Source organism: Siniperca chuatsi, linkage group LG11 (genome assembly GCF_020085105.1).
Source record: "Siniperca chuatsi isolate FFG_IHB_CAS linkage group LG11, ASM2008510v1, whole genome shotgun sequence".
Taxonomy (NCBI): Eukaryota; Metazoa; Chordata; class Actinopteri; order Centrarchiformes; family Sinipercidae; genus Siniperca; species Siniperca chuatsi.
The window spans coordinates 23,302,046-23,322,997 of NC_058052.1; the positions used below are offsets into that span (position 1 = coordinate 23,302,046).

A 20,952-nucleotide genomic window follows, 5' to 3' on the forward strand; every position below is an offset into this window, starting at 1 on the left:
CCGCAGCCGCTCAAAGGCGCGACTGTGCCGAGAGTGAAGGCGGCACTTTGAGTCAAGCCGCGAGACAGCAGAATTAAAACTCAGCCATGCAGTTATGCACGAGCTAATTAATGAGGGCGGCTCTGCATCAAGACGCAAACTGGTTTGACGCACAGGTTGACATCTCCAAGCATGATTCTTCATTATAATCAGAATTATTGTAATAATCAGAATTACAATAATGTTAATATACTGTAATGCTCAAATGTTGATTTTTTTTTTTACTGTCAAGCCAGCGACAGAATAATTTCTTAAACGTCCTAAAAACATCGAGAAAATAGAGATATAGCCCTATTAATCTCAATATTTTTCAGATTTTCAAATTAAATGCTTGGTTTTGGTGACGTCCTTTTTACACGCAAACAATAGCGCCATTCTACTCCCCCAGCCACCCCAGTCTCATATCCTGGCAGCGAGGCTGAAGGTTATTACTGCATCCAGAGCTCGTCTTCTGGGACTCGAACCAATTGGTTGAACAGCTGAGTCACTGTTTCAAACTTGAGTGCATCAAAGCTCTGAGAGAAATTGTGAAATACGCGATTCAGTTATTGGAGAAGGAAGGGAATGGTGATTGTAAATAAGTGTTTACTCTAAACGTTAACACTTCATGAGCAAAATGTGGAGGAGCTGCACGATTATTCTAATCTGTAAAGCTGTCGTTATTATTATTATATCCACTAGCAGGTGGGGGACGAGTAGGTAAGGGGGGTATAGGCTGTGGTGAGTGTGTGTTTGGGAGGAGGAGGAGGAGGAGGTGGAGGTCGCTATTATTGGATCCGGCCTCACCAGGTGAGCTGAGGAGCCGACATCCCCCCCTGCTCCTCTGGCTCTCCTGCCCTGCCTGGAGCTGCCAAGGTGACCTTCCAGAGTGGCAGAGAGAGGTAGAGAGAGAGCGAGAGAGAGAGAGAGAGGAAGGTGCTGACAGAAACATCTCTGGTTATGAACCAGCCGCGGTTTGCCTCTCTCCTCTGGAAAGGTGTCTCCCTCCCCGCAGCAGGAGCAGCTAGTAGGGAAAACACCGAGGCCAAAAACATGTTATGCCAAGCACCGGATGTCTCTGGTCGTAACTGGAGAGTGAGAAACACCCCACGCGCCCACAAAACATCCCAAGCTCAAGATTCCTGCTCTGAATGAGCTGTGCGTAATTTCTCTACAAACCACTCGCCAAGGTGTTTACCTGGTACCCGCTTGTATCTCTCTGAGCCAGGCTCTCTGTCACTGCCTGTGTCTGGCACATACTAGTACGCATGTCTCCAATCCCGGGCCCTCATATCCTCACTCATACCTGCTGACAGGCCCCCCTTGTCCGCCATGACGCGCAGCACGTTCACTGCAAGATTGCGGAACGTCACCCAGCAGCCGCAGCCTTCGCCTCTCCCACAGAAACTAAATAAGAAGGTATACACCGAGCCAGAAAAGGCTTTTTTAGTGCTGTAAATAAGTTTTTGAAATATTCCAAAGTAGCAAACATTTAAGTTCATGTTTGAGTCATTTTTAATTTTATCCAGATAACTTTATTTAACTTTTGCAAAAGCAGGAGAAAATATGGAAATCTTTAAGAACCATTGACGAGTCACCCTTAATTTTAACGGAAAACAGTTGTTTACATGCTTTTTTTCTTTCTTTTTTTTGCATGTCCTTCATCCACCATTTCTTTCTGAGCATATGACTCTTTCAGGCTAAAACCTTTAAATTTGGTCTGTTGGGTTGAATAAAAAAAACTTTTGCTCGAAGAGTTTATTTCAAAAATGAAAATGCCTTTTTTTTTTTTTTTTTTTTTTTTGCCTTTTTCTGAATTTGTCCGTCGTGTCCTTTTTATTAGGTATGACAGAGAAATGCTTGTGATACAAGATTTACTTGGTGTGTGTGTGAAGGTGTGTGTGTGTGGGGGGGCTTGAAGTTACTCACGTCACAGTAATTACGTCGGTATTCCTTATGGTCGTTTGGAAAGGGAGAGTATCGCATTTTGTTTGACGCGGGGGCCTCAGTCTGGCTCTGAAACTGGATCTCATGACTTCATCCCCCCAACACGAGCCTCTGCAAACAGCATCGTCTGACCCATTTGCTCCATATCTCAGAACTCAAAACTTTATAATCCCTAACTCCCTACTTTTGTCCATGGAGCAAACAACAAATTACCTGAATCATATAGTTTGAAATATCTTCTCGCCAGATTCTCCTGTTGTCTTTTTCACTTCATATGGATTAGATCAATTTGAACGCTTTAAGCACGAGGGCATATTGTTATAAATATGTTTAATCATCACGTTATCAAGTTATATGACCACTACAAGACGGATGCCCAAGAGTCTAAAGCTGTGCGCTTTAATTCAGAATCTCGTTTTTCAGACTTAAAGGAACTAATAACATAACACTTAATCACGTTACTTTCACTCTCTCTCTCTCTCCTTTGCATTTCTAATTTTTTTTATCTGCAGTGGCTTTGGGTTAAACAAATGAAACGAGCTGTTCCCCTCCTCCTCCTCCTCTTCTTCTTCCTCTCCTCTCTGTGAAACCTCAGAGGAGAGCAGACCAAACGTTACTTAGCCTGAACGCAGAGAGGCTGCAGATAATGAGAGCCTGGTTGCATTAAATGGACAAACAGCAATCCGACTTCTCCTGACCCCTTGATGCTCCTCTCGGCTCCATTGATCATCCCCCCTTATGAGATAATGCAATTACAAACATCAATAAGGAGCTGCGAGGGGAATCATTATGTGGTGACAGTGATAAATGATGCTGCAGAAAATAGCGGGCTCCTCTCAAACAATCCGTGCGCCCAAGGGGCTTTTGAGGGCCCCGTCACCAAGGAGACAGATGACATCCAAAATGGCCCCCGCTCAACAGTCGTCCTCTCTTCTCTTTCTATCTCTCTTTCTCCCCACCAACAGTTTTTTGTTTTTCTCTCTCTCCTTTTTTGCTCCTTCTTTTGTTTCGAAACCAGCTGCCGCGCGACCTTTGAAGGTGGAGTTTTTTTTTTGGGGGGGGGTTGGAAAGTTTGTCCCACGAGGCGTTTGGGGGCTACTGTTTAATTTGTTTGTGTCCATATTGATTTCATAAAGTAGCTCAGATATTGACAAGTCATCTCGGCCATATGTGTATTTCCTGTATAATGATCTTTGAAAACTGTGGGGAATTGATTGTTTGAGTATTGTTTTGTTGCGCGCTCGGCTTGAATCTGTACTATTCCTTGCACCTTTTTTTCCCTTATGACGAACGTTTAACTCCTGGCTCTCTGGAGGAGAATATGGAGAAATAAAAAATATAAAGCGCTTCGATGTGTGTTCAGTCAGTGTTAGTCATATGAAATTAAGGCCTAAACTGCGATCTTAATTTGATTTAATTTGTTAAAAACCTAATAAACTCTCAGCTAAAACCTCCAGTGTTGCAGTTGTTGTGAAAACACACCAATAACATAAAATGCAGCATGAACAACTGGTTACAAAAGATTAAAATATTCGAGGCAAAATGCTCTGCTACACGTCTCAAGGGGCAACACTTTTGCAAAAAATAAAGCTCAAATCAGTTTCAACTCAAATTTCCACTCAACACTCATTGAGAGGAACAGTTTAACTAATAGGCCCCGGCGTTCAGCAACCAGTGACAAACCGGTGATTTTAATTAATAAGCCCACACACATTATGGCCGCCGAGATTTGTCATGGCTTGTAGTGTAGTAGAGAACATGAGGCGCACGGTTACTTGTTTCAACCATGAAGGCGCATCTATATCTGCGTTGTTGTGAGAGGAAGACAGGCCTGTCCGGGCACCTCCACTGCTCTGGAACACATTTCTCCTCCATTCATTACTCTGACAGTTCACTCCGCGGTCAGTGTGTGTAAGACAGAGAAGGGTGGTAGGCCTACCACCATCATTAACTCACTTCAAAGTACGTTTTGACTTTCAGCTTGTGAAATTAGCACAAGTCAAACTTCATATTGTTTCGTGTATAAAAACTGTTTCAAACTGCAGAAGACACAAACTGTCAAAAGGCAACTTACATTCATCTCTGCAGAAATATAGGTCAGCTGTGACAAAAATGTCTCTTAACATGCAAAATCACGATCATGTGAAAGTTTTTACATCTGATAAAATAGAAGACAAGTTGCACCAGTGCTCATAATGAAAGACCGTCTTTATATACAGTATGAATACGTTTAAATAATCAGTCATTATTATTTAACCAGGAATTGAGTCTTAAAAATATGTATCTTTAAAAAAAATGTTTAAAATGTCACTGGAGTGAGGCAAATCAATTGAATCAAATGTCTTTCTTGATTCTAGTGGTCAGACGTGACTTGTGTCTTGTTTTAAGACATTGGCCCTTGTTTAAACTAAATTCCTGAAATGAAAATGCAGTGAAAACAACAAGCATTTCATCTGACTGGTACATTACTTAAATGTTTTGAATGTTGTTGAAAAATCTGGTTTTCATATGAAATATAAGACCAAAGGAGATGTTTTGTTTTGAATTTATTTTTGCAGTGCACTCTTTTGTTGCAGCTACACTCTCTTTATATCTCGTCTTAGCTCTTCCACTTTTATCAAACTTCCAAACGCGTTTTTGTGCGGTTTACGTCCGTGCGTAAAAGGAGAGGTGGTGCTGTGCGCCATCTCCAAACGTCCCTGCCCCGGACAGTTACCAGGCCTCCCTAAAGAGGGCAGTCAAGCATGGGCTTTCTCCTCTGTCTCCACAGCTCCCAACGGCCACAGGCTCAGGAATTCACATTTCACAGCCTCGGATTTTCCAGCCATGGTGGAGAGGCGAAGCAATTAAAACGTCGCCTGGGTTTTTTAAGAGCGTGTCTTTTTTCCGTCGTCTTCTTCTTTAGTGTAAATAGCATTCACTTCGGCAAAGGCAGTAAAAACACAATAGTTGCGCGGAGGAGAGATAGAGAGGGAGAAGGGGAGAGTATTGATTTACACGCGCATATTGTTATGGATAAAACAGACTCTCTCTTGTTCGCTGGTTTGAAAAAACAAGACACTGACTTTGGGATTCAGGGCTGCTCTCCGAAATGTATCAATTAGACAGAACTCGCTCGGCTCTTCTCCTCTTGTCTCTTCAGTCTGCTCAGTCTCTGCCTGCTGAAGTGCAGTGTATCCCGGAGACAACGTCGGCTGCAGAGCGCTGGGCTTCAAGCGGAGCCCTTTGACTGCGGGCAACAAGGCGTGAGGGAGAACTAATCTTCCCATTTACATGTTTGTAGCAATTTTACCTAAATGAATTTTAATGCTAAATGAAGGATAATTCGCGTTCTTGCCGAGCCCCTCTTTCCTCGCCTCCCTTCTCCGTGTGAGAAAATTACAGCATAACGCATGCATTAGCTGCACATTATCTACAGCAATGGGAGGAAGGTTGACTTAAGTGCATGTTTCTTTAAGAATAAATGGACCTCTACTTTCTTCAATGGGCATTTGTCGACATAAAATGAAAAAAATATTTGTGCCTAATTTAACTTCACAATATCAATTGTAGGGTTATTTACTTTTTGTTAAAATCATTTAACAGTTAGTAATATGTATGTTTTTATATTTCATATATGCATGTAGGAAGGTAATGTGAGACTAGTTATGAGTTCTGTTATTTGAACAAAAAGTATTTATTTACAACACAGATGTACATATATACCCTTCAAAGTAAGAGCATAAGAAACATGACTTGTCTTCAAAGGAATCTTAAAGATGTGCGTAATACATGTTTGAAGCAATGGATAATGGATGCATTGATAACCCACACAAGCACGTATGCACACGCACGCACAACACACACACACATGTTCCCCCTCACATGCATACTGCCACACACACAGTGGCTTTTACATTCTCTCCTGTCTTGATCAGCATTACATCATCTGGTTAAATCAAAATGAATGGACTGTGGTATAAATGGTGTTTTCCCATAGCCTCTGCCTCTCCCTGTTATCAGGCCGCATGAACACTGAGGGGAAGAGAATCCATTGGCCATGCGAGTGCTCGGCCTTGTGACATAAAACATATCAATAGGACACTGGAATAGACTTTCAGAGGCCCTCAATCACAGACACACATGGAGAAAAACAGGAAACAACATGTTTGTGGGACACACACTTGTAGTTTCCCATCCACAGTGATTTTTTTTTTAGACTGACTGTGAGCATTACCTGATGCTCTGTATCGTGTTTGTTAGCCTGTCATGATGTTAGCCATGTTGACACCTACATTATGTGTCTGTCCTCATGTGAACAGAGTAAAAAATGGATAAAGTGAAATTTTGGACAATGGCAGTTGGATTAAAAACCTTGTACATCCAAAATGTTAGCTTCAGAAACTGAGTTTAGCTTGATATCATTATGTTTGGAGTTAATCCACTGAGTTATGAGAGAGTTTCATGACCCTAATAAAACTTTCCACCAGTAGAGGAACATATAATCAACTGATATGAAAATGGAAAAAAACAAAACAGGACATCTGAATCGCCATCACACTCTCTCCTGCGAGAAATGACAGACTGATCGAATTATCTGCTTATTCACTTTTTTTTCTTTTAAAAATGTATTGTGATTCAATGGAGGGAGGGGGCAGGAGGTCAAATTTGATGGAGAGACAGCACACACACAGTGTGGAAAGAAATCAGAAAAAAAGAGAAAAAAGTTCACATCATTTTTTTAAAAAATCTATTAGAAACAACATAATATGCAGAACAATACAATAGCATTTACAATACTTAAATTCCCAGTTCTTGTGAGAGTCCAGCGTAATTTTACAACAGTATACAGTATATTTTCTTTTTCCACTCGCTTCCCAAATTAGGGGTTGATATAGTTATACTTTTAATTTCTTTTCTCTTGCTTTCCCTCTTTCCATGTTTCAATCCACTATATTTTTTAAAGGGCACCTCTTTTGCTTTGTTAGTGTCCTGTCAGATACAGACATTGGCTTCTCCGTGGTCCAATTCCATCGTCCTATAGAGTGGGGTGCTCTTCACAGGAAGTCTCTTTTGTTTGCCAAAGAGTCTAGAATATATCACCAGGTGCTGCATTCGCCAAAGGTACAGGCAAAGGACACAGTGTGTCTCTCGTGTGTCATCTATGCTCGCAATTGCAATCACTTTTAATGGAGGAATCCATGTGAACCTAGTGGGCAGTGGCAAGGGGGGCAAAGTCTAGTGCCCACCAGAGAAGAAGCAGGGGTCTGTCGGGACAGGGGGTCATCTGGTTTGGACGAGGTTTGATCTTCTGTGCATCACTGTCACTGGATACATAGACAAGGATTGCAGGTAGTCATGGAAGGCTTCCATGTTGCAGATATCAGCCGAATAAAATGTTGTTGGGTCTTGGAGGTGGACAGAGGAGTTGCTGTTGGTTGTTGTCATCAGGAAGTCAAGGAGTGCAGTTCCCATGCTCCGTAGGCCTCTGTGAGACAGGTGATCCCCTGGTTTTCCCTGCAGTTCTGAGGAAAGAGGAGATCAAAATAATTAATAAATTATCAGTTTTGCACAAATGATGATGGTAAATGAGAGAGTTTTAATTTGGAACTTCTTTACTTCTGTGAATGGCTGATCGGAGAGAGGATTCATTTTAAAGTTTCGAGTCAGACAGTATCACTGTTATTATGTGAAAGCCTTTAATTTCAATCTAGGAATAGGAACAGTCCTCTATGGGTTGAAGCCCATTTCAATTCAAGAGATCAGTGCTGATGTTGTATAGATAACAAGGTTTCAACTGGTGGCAGCGATATGTAAATTTGGTCAACATATAAAGTTTAACAAATTAAAAACTCCAGTGTATGTGCAAAGTCATGCAAATATTATTAAACTCTAAGCAAGTTAGCATATTGTCTCCAGCACAGGGGCAGAAAGCATTTAACTACAAAGGAAAACTGTTGAATGAGTTAGATGTCATTAATCATTCATTAAATACGACAATAGATCACACTAGACTTTAGAAAGCAGACTCTCATGTTACATTTTCAGGCCGATAGCACTTGAACATGGTAGGACCTGCAGATAAGACCCTGGAGGAGGAGTATGGTATGTGGCAACTGCTGCAAACCCAACATAGTGCTAATTTGGGTCAGAATACAGACCCAAGCCTGCCCTTCACTAAGACTGTGTGGATGTATGAGAGAGAGAGAACATTTGAGGGTTTAGTGAGTTAATCCTACACCCTCAGTAATGCTACTTTAACAGTAGGAGAGGACTTAGAGACCAAATACACATGATCAACTTGAAGTGATACTGAGGTCCAGTACTTAACATTTCCTGGATAATCTGTTTAACTGGACTGCAAGGAAACTTAAACTTAGCCTTTGATGTATCTTTTGATTGTTTACAGTCAGCATTTGACTATTTCAGGTTAGTATTAACGTGACATACAATTCAATCTTGTTTTAAAGTGTCATACTGATGAACAAGGCTTGACACAAAATCTAAAAGTATTGCAATTACCTTATTTATGTTACATATCAACCAGAACCCCTTAAGCTGATGCAAACTGCTGCATGCCATCAAACCTCCTCATACAATGAAAAATGAAGTAAAGAAATCCATCTTCACCCTCTTCTCTCCCTACACTCCTCTCTTTAAAGCCAACAATAGCCGCCATCCATCTCTGCAGGTGGAAAGCCACCGCTGAGGAACCACGACTATTGTTGTCAAAACCAAAGAGGAGAGGTGAGGCTCACGGCCGCCCGTCACCTGAGAGCGCCGGGGGCCCATCCACGCGTTCACCACACACACAAGAGGGCCACTACAGACGACACAAAGGCAGGCAGGGAAAAGGACAATGAGGTGCAGCGGGAGGAGGACAACAGAGGAGCAAGGGCCCTCATTTGTTATTCCCCTCATCCATCAGTTTTCACCTGGGCTACTGAAGAGAATAGGTGCGACTTGCGTAAGAGACGGGCGAGCAATTATGTGAGCTGTGCAAGCTTCAATTAGCTTCCTTTCAATGAGCGAGGTGGTAGGGGTTACATATCTTTCTGGACCTAATGGCATCAAGCCTGTGACCTTTCTATTGTGGGACATAACCTGTGGCACTACAACAAACTAAACCATTAGTGATGCTAGCTTAAATGCAGTGCAGACCATGTTCGCGCTTAAAGTAATGATCCAATTAATTTCTATTACAATTAAATATCTGTTTAGCAAATTTCTGAAAATTGTACAATCAAGTATATATTGGATTGCTACTTTAAGTTGTTTGTGGTTCTTCCATATGTATCCCTGGTTAAGGACAGCATCCATGTAAATCCATGTCAAGGTTCTAATAAACGCTATGCATGGTTTAAAGAGCACACATTGCTGATAAGGTTTTTCACTTAATAAGCCAATCAATACATTGTTCTGAGACTCCAAGGGGGATTCCAGAGGAGCCAAATCAACAGGGACACACATTCACATGGACAATACGAAGGGGCACAAATCCCCATCGGGACCTGTTTTTTTTCAAGTGTTCGTTAATAGTAAAAGTTCATCCACCAGAAAAAGAAGTGGGGAGGGGGGGGGATCTTGACCCCACAGCAGAAGGTTAATAAATTTGTGCTTAATGATTGGAGCAGTGAATCCTGGGACAAAGGGTCTCCAGCCGAGACTGGCAGCAAAGGGGTTACAGGCAGCGGTCACTCAAGCGTTCTACCCGACATTTTGGGAAAACCTGAGAGCGGGGAGGGTAAAAAAAAATTCCATACGCTCTGCGCCATAATTAATTCTTCCACCCTGTGATAACTATTGTCCTGAAACTGAAAATTACAGTTTTCAGGGGCCACCCCTGGCTAATTTCGTGGAAGAGTGAAAGCAGGGGAGGGGAAGAAGGGAAAGGGGGTAAGGGTCATCCGAGAGTCATTCTTGTTGCTATCAAAGGCTCAGCTTGCTTCTGCTTCACTTGCTGGGTTTCATCTCTGCTGACAGGTGTATTGTTTTGCAAGGGGATATAAGCTCTGTAATCATCATTGGGTGGAAAGCATAACGCTTTTCACTAAGCAGGACTAATTGGCTTTAGTTTTAACTAATGTTGCAGTGTGACTGCTAGGCACACCTTCTGTATCAAGGCTCAGCAGTCCTTAGCACAATAACCGCTCAATTTAGCCCTGCGGTAAAAAACCTCAACTCTGCTAATGAAAATTGCTTATAAAATATAATGAACCTGTGCTCTCTTAATCAAATAAGATAACCGCCCCCCCACGTAATAACCTATTAATTTAATTGGTCATGAAAGAATATAACATCACTTACATTTAATTGACCTAGAAAGTAAAGTAGCATAGTATATTTGACGGAGACACGCTAGCAGCTAGCAACGGCTAGCTAATGAAGCTGTAAAGAGTAGACATATTTCTGTCCATCTTTCTCCCAGCTTCTGTCTTCTTTCTTCCCTCCCTCCTCCTCCTTCCTTCCTTCCTTCCTCCTTTTACTCCCTCAACCCCTCCCTCTTGTCGTTTACGCTTCTCTCGCTCGCCATCTCTTCATCCACCCCTCCCTCTTTCTGTCTACCCCTCTCTCTCTTTTTTCTTCCGCTGTCTACTCGTCTTCCCTGTGCTTTGCCCGTCTAGCAGAGGATTCCTCTGGTGGCCCAATTACGAGATTCAGCAGGCAAATTGAGGCTGTTTAAAGCAAGGTCTGCTGGGAAGGCTAGCAGCTGCTGGAAAGAGGCAGCTTGGACACGGCGAACCAGCCCTCATGTTTACACACTCGCACACATAAACACAGACACACACACACACACACACACACATATATAGTCTCATTCTGAAAGTACAGCCTTTCTCTTACCATGTCTCCCTGCATTTCAAACCTGAAAGATGCCATTCACTGTGAGATTTTCTGTCTTTGCTTTGGTCGTGGACATTTGTGACAGAAACAAGGGAGGCATATTTTCATCATGGCACGAACACACATGCACACGCATTCTGTGGAGGGTTAATGGTCTCTATTTTCGTAAACTGAATAAGTCAAATCCATTGGTCACACCTCTGGTGATGGCATATTTAATTTGGATCTAGTCAATTAGGCCCAGCTAAGCTCCATACCCTGCTGGCTACCTCCTCCATTTTGCACTAGTTTGTGTCCCCTCCCTGTGCCAGGAGTAATCCTATTACCATACACACACATGCACATACATGCACAGTTATACAGACACACATGTTTGTACGCATGCACACACCCACACATGGGCAAATGCATGTATTTCACATATGCGTGTTTGTGTATGGTATACATGCACCCACACAGGTATACACACAGGTTCACACACATATGGTGTACACACACACACACACACACACGTACACAAAACAATGATGTTTCACAACGTTTGGACCCATAGCCATTTTATACACACTGTGCACTGTGACAACACCAAGCCTGTATACATCCAGAATTATGTGGGAGTCTATTTGGCCCTGGGGCGAGAGAGAGGGAGGGAGGGAGAGAGAGGGAGAGGAGGTGAGAGAAAGAGGGAGAGGCAGTGAATTAAAGAGAAACAGAAAAAGGTGTTTGTGTGATAGAGATAGAGGAGGAAAATTGACAGTGAGAAAAACCACAAAGAGGGGGTGAGACAGAGCGAGCATTAGACAGACAACGAGAAGGGGGGGGGGGGCTCCTCTAGCTGGTTAGTGTGTGTATTAATGTGGCTCATGCATCAACAGCAACCCGGCAGATTTATGACACTTAAGGGGCGCTCACTTCCCTCTCTCTCTCCCTCTCCTTGCACCAGTGACGACTGCTTACATTTTTGCCAATCAGTCTGTTGCCATGGCAACGTCCTACCTGCCCCCCAGTCTCCCACCCCATCCCATCTCACCACCCACCCCCTGTCCCAACCCATCCCCGCCTTCTCTCCTTCTCATCACCCCTCTCTCCCCTCTTTGCCCCATTCGCCTTCTTTCTGTTTGGCACACACACACACACACACACGTGCACACACTCTCACACACACAAACAAAGCATGGTTGTTTAATAGAAATATGTTTACCAAACCAGTACACAAAATGTTGATGATGATGAATGATTTTCAATAATTTCAATTTTTGAAGATTTTCTGTTTATAAGTACTCAAACATTCAAAACATGTTTGTATCATTATCATCAATAATTGATACTTGTATATTGTATAGGAGTATGTATAGACATACATGAGTTCAAACTGTCTGTTTTTCTAAGTCGGCTCTGTTTTTGTTCCTCTATTTCTCTTGTTTTTTTATCCTGAAAACCTTCTCTTCTTTCCTCTCCTCCCTGATATGAAGGATGTTTGGTCCTGTAGCTATTGGATATGTGAGAGAGCGAAATAGCTACACACATGCACACGCACACACACACATTACATACACAAAGAGCTACAAGGTTGTGATCAAAGGCTCTTATCACCAGACCGAGGGTGGGACACTGAGAGAGAGTGTAACAGAAAAAAATCAGTCTGGGAAGAACAAGAGCGTGTTTGTAACAAACAGAAAAAATGTTCAAAATTAATTATTCCCTAATATATCAGTTTGGAGAATAGCTATTTGCAAAATGAGGACTTACACTATCTAAAACTCCCATAACTTTTCATTTTTTATAATTATTTTGTAGCACATTGGTACAAAATGTCACAGGTCCCATTTTTATGAACACTTTAAATTGCACCCTAAAAGCAGATCCACACCTTCTGATCTGCAGTAAACATGTACATGAATAATGTACTGCATATCTGAGTCTGAGAAATATATACAGTAAGTGTAAGTCAGTGTGTTTCAACGTGTACTTACATCCCCCTTTGTGTTGCGATTGGTCGGACTGGGGCGGGGCTACATGTAGTGCCACTGACCTTCCATGCCCATGTTCATGCCCATTCCACCCATTGGTCCTGAGAAACATTGGGAAAGTGATTTTAAATACAAAAAATTGGTAAAAAGGTGAAATATTTCAGTGCAATTTAACTAAAGTTCTTTAAGTTACAGTTTATTCAAAGAGTCCACAAATGCTTATACTTTTCTTAAGTTACTGCAACCAAGTGTATCCAGGAAAATGTTTGCAAACTGAAAGGGAAAACACTGAGGTAAATACCAGATGGTTCCTCTGTGAAACTAACTTGACAGACAACATAGCAGAGGAGCGTACTGGCTTAAATCTGGCAGGGCGAGGTGTGGTGAAGGGGGGGGGGGTTAAGTAGCCTGGCAGTTTATCCAAACCTGCTGACTTTGAGTGGAGGGTGAGATAGGGTTAGAGACTTGAGAGAATCCCAGAAAACAGGGGATAGAGGAGGAGGAGAGGGGCTTAAGGACAAACTCTGGGATTAGACCTGATGGCGTGAGAGAGAGGGACTGAGAGCGAGGGAGTGGGAGTGAGGAAGGAGATGGTTGTGTAATGTGATTGACCACACCTGTTCTGGTGCACATACTGCCCAGCTTACACTTAAAACACCACACAGCGACCATATAGCTTCCACTAAGTGCTTGTGTGTGAGAAAAGACGAGGAGCATGCTGGTAGAATAAACCACCAACATGGCAGATACTGTATGAATCACACTGACACCTAGAGATACTGTTAGATGATGAGAAAGGAGATCAAAAAGGGCAAGAAAGAAGAGATGAAAGGAGTGAAAATATATAAGGAAGGACTGATGAGGTAAGACTCAAGAAGAGGGGAAAAGAAGAAGGGGAAAGGCATGAAAATGAGCTAACAGCAGCAAGGAAAGAAAGAAGAAAGATGGGAAGAGTAAGAGAAGAAAGAAAGGGACAGACACGCAGAGAAAGCCTTACCAGGTGGTCTGATTCCCATGTGCTGCTGGCCGTCCATGACGAAGCCCCCCATCGGCTGGCCATCTGGATTGTAGGGAGCTCCTTGACTTACTGTGGATGGAGGAGGAGACAGAGGGAGGGAGGGATAGAGGGATTGGAGGGAGGGGACGGAGTGGTCAATTAGTGCTTTTAATTAAGGCTCAGTGGCCGAAGCAGGATCATCTGTTGGCCAGTGCACGCACAGGGAGCCGCTGTTGTCTTTCAACGTCATTCTGCTCCGTGTCTGTCCAGCCGGCTCCCCGCTGTAAGCCCCTGGTAGACTTTAATGCGTTCAAATGCTCTAATAGGGATTGGACTGAGAGAGTTCAACACACACTATGGTACACTCACAGACTTTTGTTTTAAAATGAGATTTGAGCCATCTGGAAGAGGTGACAACTGTTTTCACAGAATGATAAATAAAATATGTTAGCATGACTAGGGACCTCGTGTGGATAAAAATATTTTAATTTTATACAGTTTTTTCTCTTTTTAAGTGGCTTTAAGGTTGTTAATATCATCTTATTCAACTGTCTGACAGCATTATATATGTTGTGTATCAGCTTGTTTCAGCTCTTCATCAAAGCTATTTGATGTTTACACTGAGTGAAATATTCAAAAAAGAGACTCCATTTTTTTATGGTAACACCATTCAATCAAATGTCTTGTGCATCATTTCACACATTTCCCCAAAAAATCAACCTGGCATATTTGGTATCTTTAGAAACTCTGGGATCTCCACTAGAATTTAAAATAAAGTTCTGTGGGTTTGATCAACGTTTGGCTACACAACAAGACTGGCACACCAAGTGGTGAGGTAAGTGGTGAAGCATTTATCGTAAGGATTTTTTTCTCACCCAAAGAAGACAGTTAGCATTTTGAAAATAAACTGAAATATTTCCCGTAATCTTAAGAATATATACATTTCAATCCAAAACTTTGTTGCTATGTAATGCAAAGGTAAATATAAAAGTCTGAAACCAAACTTTTGCTACTTAAATAACTTATCATGACTTGTCATGTAGAAAAAAATTGCACTTTGGAACTTGACACTTATATGTTTATGACTTTTAACATAATTTCTGCTCCTATCAATGTATGATTATACACATGATCAAAAGAACAAAATGAGCTCCAGGCTAAAGCGCTGATCATTTGTCAACAATAAGTAATTCTTGCTGAGTGGCCTCAGAATCTGCTCCTACCTAAATGCTTTATCTAATAAATACTGCAGCAACGATAAGTGAAACCTGATAGGGTTCCTATTTTTCGCTCACCTCCATTGTTCCTCTCTCATAGAAATCCACTTACCTTCGATTCAGGCTGTTTGGGGGTCAGTCAAGCAAAAGCAAGAACTCAGCCCCACTGAATGCCTTTGAACTTTACTGCGCCCCTAATGCCACCCTGACCTCTGACCCCTATTACAGGTAATAAAGTTTACGGCAGTCCAAACCAAGCCATGCACCAGGGGGACCGCTCATTCACTTCCCTCGCTCCCTGAAACAGCCGCAAATAGGGTTGAGGGGGGAGTTTAAAGGAGTGAGGTGGGGTGGGTAAAAACAGGTCTGGAGCCAAAAAGCCAAACAACGGTCACCCAAAAAAAGAAACGGGTGTAGTTCTCTTTATGTTTTGGTTTGAGCCAGGGAGGAAGGGTTGAGTGTTTTTTTTTCCTTGGCCTGGTTGGCAAAGGGGGGAGGAAGGGGTTAAGAGCAAACTTTACTGAGAACACAGCTAGTTTTGTTTACGGGCTGAGAAAAATAAATCCACTCATCGTTAACTCATTTTCAGCCAAATTATTATATTTTATAATTAATAAATAGTTTATCATCCCAAATGGCACGTCAAAGTTGATTAATGGTAGTTGTTAATGTTGTAATGTTTTGGTTCTTAATTTTAGTGGTCAGTCACGACAGTAAAGGGGAAAGCCCCTGGAGGTTTTGGACATTCCAGGATGGGGGTATCAGTCCTGTATTTACCAGCTGAGGGGCCTCCAGGTGCATGGAGTGTGGACGGCTTTCGCCTGCGCGACTTGAATACAGTAACTACAGGAGACTTGCCTGCACGGTTTGACTGGTCGATCATGGGCTGGACTATTCTCCTCCTGGCATTAATGAACCTGAAGAAGATGAAGAGAAGGAGGAAGAGGATGGATGAAAAGAGCGGGGGGGGCAAAGACATGGAAACACAGTCAGTGTATTTCTCAAAACAAGATGAGGCAAAAATTGCTGACAAAGACCTTGAAAATCTTGGCACACAGCACGAAAACAAACACATTGCCAAACTAGCCTCTTTCTCTTAGCTAACCATAATAGTGATATGGAGAAATTATTCTCCCCTAAGCAATTCTGAGCCGCGGTAAAGCCCCAATAGAGCCACGGCAAAAGTAACATCTTAACAGCCTTAACAACCGAGGCAGTTGTCTCTCAAATGCAGAAGTCCACGACTTGTACAAACTTGCACAGTCTCAGCTTATACACAGTAACATCAGCCTGAACACTGGGGTCTTTGTGGGGTGAGGCTTAACCGGGATTTTCTCTCTGCCTGTTTGAAACATGTCGACCCATCTCGCTTTATTGGAGACGTTCCACCTCACAACGAGCTGAGATTGCTGACTGTTTAACACACTTGGCTTTGAGCGCTGCAGAGTGGGAAGTGTTGCTGACAGAAACATACCATGTTGCCACTGGTGAGAGGCATTGTTTTGGGTGATACTCTGTTAAGACAGGTGACCATGTGTTACTCTGTGACAGCAGGAGCTGTTTTTAGTGTGCATGTGTGTTTTCACAGGAGCAGGATTTGGTACATATAGCCTTGAACAAACCCCTTTACCCTGTGACCTCCAATAAAGCACACGGTCAGACCATTTATTGCACACACACACACACACATACACACACACCTATATTCATATTTAAATCTGCTACTCACTCGTTTTCAACTGCACACACACACACACTCTTAATCTCTCTCCCTCTCCTACGTCAATTCACACATATTCACACCCTCGCACACACTCACACAGGCAGCGCTCTGGCCTTGCTCAGCCTAACCCCTTGTGAAATGACCCTTTGACCTGTAATGACCCCAAGGAGAGCGGGCTCTTGGGGCTTCTGACTTGATTTATGTGTTCCTGCTGTTGCCCCACCAGACACTTCTATTTCATCTCTAAAAGAGGGAGCATTAGCCAAACTTTAAGGAAACAATAGTCATGCAACACTTCTGAAGCTGGAAAAAGATGCATTTAAGAAGTCTAAGAAAGCAGAAGAGGAGGAACAGAAACAAAGGGACCTTTTGTTTCTGCATCTATTTGACCCTTAATTAGTGAATGAAACCCCCTTGCTTTATATCTCTTTAATATTCCTTCTCTAACTGCTTTGTGGTGCCCCTCCTATTTTTCTGCCCGCTATCTATCCTGTATCACCTTCTAAAGACAGAGCTGCAGGGAAATGAGGAGACAGAGAGCGGCAGAGACAGATAGCAAGAGAAAGGGAGAACGATTAGCAGCCTGATTGTTTCCCTGCATTGTTTTCATATAATTGCTCTGTTAAAGTAAGCCACTTTAGAAAAATTGTTAATTTTTGACAGGGTTGCCAGTGGAGCTTTCTGTGAGGTGAAATGATCTGAGAAAAAGAAAGAAAAAAAGTGACGGGGATCTTGTCAGCCTTTGAGCTCAATGCTTTGGCAATTTAGTTCTCCATTTGTTACAATAAAGTATGTTGAATTGGAATTTGGGGGGAGACAGAAACAGAAAGAGCCAGGGAGGAATGCACCGACATGGCAGAGCACCATCAAATGAGGGAACGTCTGGAGTTTTATCACCAACACCCCTCCCTCCCTTCCTCCCTCGCTACCCTGTTTTGCTGGGGGAGATATGGGAGGAGGAGTGAGGGAGAGAGGGCAAGGAGGGGTGAGGAGGCCTGAGCATTCCTTTAACTCTCCTCTCCTCTCCTCTCCTCTCCTCTCCTCTTCAGGCCCTTTATAGAACGATGAGGTCAACTTGAGGCCAGCGCTGGCTAACTGTTGACCTCTCCTTCTCTTCACCTCTTTCCTCTTGTCTTTTATTGCAGTCTCCTCGCCTCTGTTCTTCCTCTCTCTCTCGCTTTGCTTTCCTTCCTCTTCAAATCTCTCCTGCAAAATGTGGTTCCTTCTACCTCCCTCAAAAATACACTGATGCAACAAAGGAGGTTGTTTTGGCAATAGGTGTGCACTTCTTAGAAAGTCAGGCAATTGTTCCTGGTACAATGGGGCTCAGGGATGAATGTAATGGACTTGTAACTTGATGTGACCTCCCAGAAATATGGCACCAGTGCTTATTTATGCTAAGGATTAAACAGACTATGTATCAGTGAAGTAATAATCCTACTCTCACTGCTAGTGTTGCTACTAGACCTACAAGTGCTGCTACTATTACGACAAGAACAACTACAGTGACTCTGCCTCTCATACCTCCCTCTCTGTCCCTCTCTATATCTGTTTCGTTCTTCTGCTCACTCCCTCCTTATCATTCCTTCCCTGTATGGTGGAAACTGGCCTCCACCTCCCAGCAACAAACCCACACTCTAACCCACCAAACCCCTCCTCCTCGCAAAAAAACTCTCGCCGGTTTCCTGTCCCTGTCGTCCCCATATCTGAGGCCAGATGCACCATGGGGGCTGGAACAAAGGATAAAATGCCTCTCATAATAGCAGCCAGGGGAACGGAGCGATGGAGAGCGGGAGAATGGGAGGGAAGGAGGAGTGAGAGAGTGGGGGGAAAAAAGGCAAGGGGCTCTGGTCTGCAAACCAGACACTCTTGCTGTGACCGTTAATAAGCTGACAGAGAGAAAGACTGTGAGAGAGGGAGAGGTAGGGGTGAGCGAGAGAAAAAGGAGAGATAGGAAATAAGAAAGGGAAAGACTGAGAAAGAGATAAAGAGTGACGGAGAGACAGAGAGGAAAGAGAGAAAGGGAGAGAAGAGAAAAGTGGAGCTCCTCTGTTAAGGGGAGTGAGGCTTCACCTTTGCACGACCCCTGGGTGCTATAGGGCCAGTGTTTATGGCCTGTTCATTCCCCTGCCTCCCATCACAACACAATGAGCTGCACTATTCAGCTCCGCTCAGTGCAACAATAGCTGGGCTATTTTGGCGTGACACACCACTGGTGGTACGCCTAAAGTTGGGCAAAAAAACACCAAAAGACAAGCAGGAGGAAGGAAAATGACTTGAAATAAAATTTGGCCTTGTGTAGTTCAGGGAATCCAGCATGGTGCGAACACTGCAAGGGGTATGAGTTTGATTCCCAGCACGGGCACACATGCTTGACATACAGTGGATCAAAAAACATGTTGGCCATATGTTATGCCACAACTGAAGACTTAAAAGTCATACAAGGAAACTGGAAGAAATGTATTCTTTGTTGTTCTGCCGCCAATCTATTTCTCCTTCTGAGATTACTAATGTCTGGATTAATCCTCCCGCCCCTCTCCCTCCTTCTCTGGAAAGAGTGGAACTGATTGCGACGGCGTCTGCCAAGCCCTTGCTAATGTCCTATTCTCATTACACCCGAGACACACACACACACATACACAGACACACTGAGCCGAGGCAGCCGCACACAGGTGTACACGAAGCACACGTGAAATGCCCAATTAAAAGCAAGAAATTGTCTTTTTCATCAGCTGCCTTTGTTGCGTGACCAATTAGGGGATAATTTAATAACGAGCAGTGGAAAGATGCAGATTGGATATACAAAAGGTTACTCTGCGAGCTCGTTGATTTAAATTCATGTGGAGTTCTCAATTTTTGTAGCACACATACTCACACACATGCACATCTCCTGAGCCTGCTACCAATATTATATTAGTAATATGAGACACACTGAAACACACAAATGTGCACATACACGTATATACACACGTCCTCTGCACTCACTACCAATATTACATTAGTAATCTGAGAGAATCTGCACAGGCCTGCACACACCTCACATTTATACACAGCTGGATATTCCAGCATCGCACACCCTCATCAGGACCCGGCGGTGGATTTCGGCACACGCCAACAGGGGTTTACATGCATATTCAAATCTGAGAGCCGCTTAAAATAACTGTGTAACCACACACTCCTCCTGGCTGCCAATCAATGTGATTTAAAAGCACTAAAAAGAAAGCGAGCTCTAACGGGTAGAATCATGTAGCTTATCATCAGGTTGTCACTGCGCGGCTAGCATCGATTGTCTGCTGCTCAACCACAATTAACGCCTAGCCCATATATCCTTCCTACTCACTGGTGAACACACACACACACGCAAACTAAAACATTGTTATTTTATCTGAATTCATTCTGTTAATCAATTCTTTTATCGGAATAGTTTCTTTGGAAAGAACTTTTTAACCAGTCCTGTTTCTATAAAAGTGATTTCTACACAAGTTAGTCCTACATAACATAGTTATTAAAAAACAAAAACTACACAGAAGCAGTTGGTTTGCACTTGTGCACCCACACAAATACAGTTACCAGTCATAAATCACAAGATAAGCATTCACACAGCATGTTGGAGCTAACACACACACTATACACCCCATTCTAATTCTTATGTCACACCTTATATATCCCTGCAGAACTTTATTATCCAGTCCCGTGTCCCAGCACATCTCCATCTTCTTAAGTAAGTAGTTATTTTATTATAGAGCTCACGTATTCTCTAATGCGCAGCAGGGGGGTGGCAGTGCATTTGTGCGCATGTACCTGCATACTGTATGTGTGTATATGTATGTGAGCGTACTGCATGTGGGTGTGTGAGGGAATTACAGTTATGAGTTTCTCCCCTTGTTCTCCTCAGTTGACAAGTTAACTCATAAATCACCTCCTTTTCTTTTCCCCACATATCTCCCTCCCTCCCTCCCTCCTCCTGAGTGTCGTTCTCAGGTCAGATGCTTAGATGAGATGCTTCAGATTAGTTTAAATAAACTAATGCAGCTGCTTGCAGTACTCTATTTACAACAGGCATACACACAAATCCACAAACAGTTAAGAGATAGGGACATGGGGGATGGATGGTGCATAAAAGGCTGCAACTATCTATATGTAAGCCATACCTGATATTGTGCAAATAGACTGTATTGTTCTTAATTTATCTATGCAGCGTTCAGCACGTACAAACACCTTCATGGGTAACACATAGTTACAAATGTACTCAAGCCG

The 20,952-nt window shown here is 42.9% G+C and overlaps 1 protein-coding gene across 3 annotated transcripts in view; it reads right to left on the bottom strand.

Annotated features, from left to right (window-relative positions):
* Positions 1–5,617: 5,617 nt before the first annotated feature.
* meis1b (Meis homeobox 1 b) overlaps positions 5,618–20,952 on the bottom strand; it is an 84,594-nt gene continuing 69,259 nt past the window's right edge. For 2 of the 3 annotated variants that reach the window (XM_044213596.1, XM_044213595.1), the window contains exons 10-13: positions 15,831–15,889; positions 13,756–13,845; positions 12,762–12,859; positions 5,618–7,469 (exon numbers count right to left, since the gene is read on the bottom strand). In XM_044213596.1, coding sequence (XP_044069531.1) covers positions 12,801–12,859; positions 13,756–13,845; positions 15,831–15,889 — 208 coding nt within the window. In that variant the 3' untranslated portion in view covers positions 5,618–7,469; positions 12,762–12,800. Of the gene's footprint in view, positions 7,470–12,761; positions 12,860–13,755; positions 13,846–15,830; positions 15,890–20,952 lie in introns of those variants that run through there. The other variant, XR_006379820.1, reaches the window with a different exon arrangement.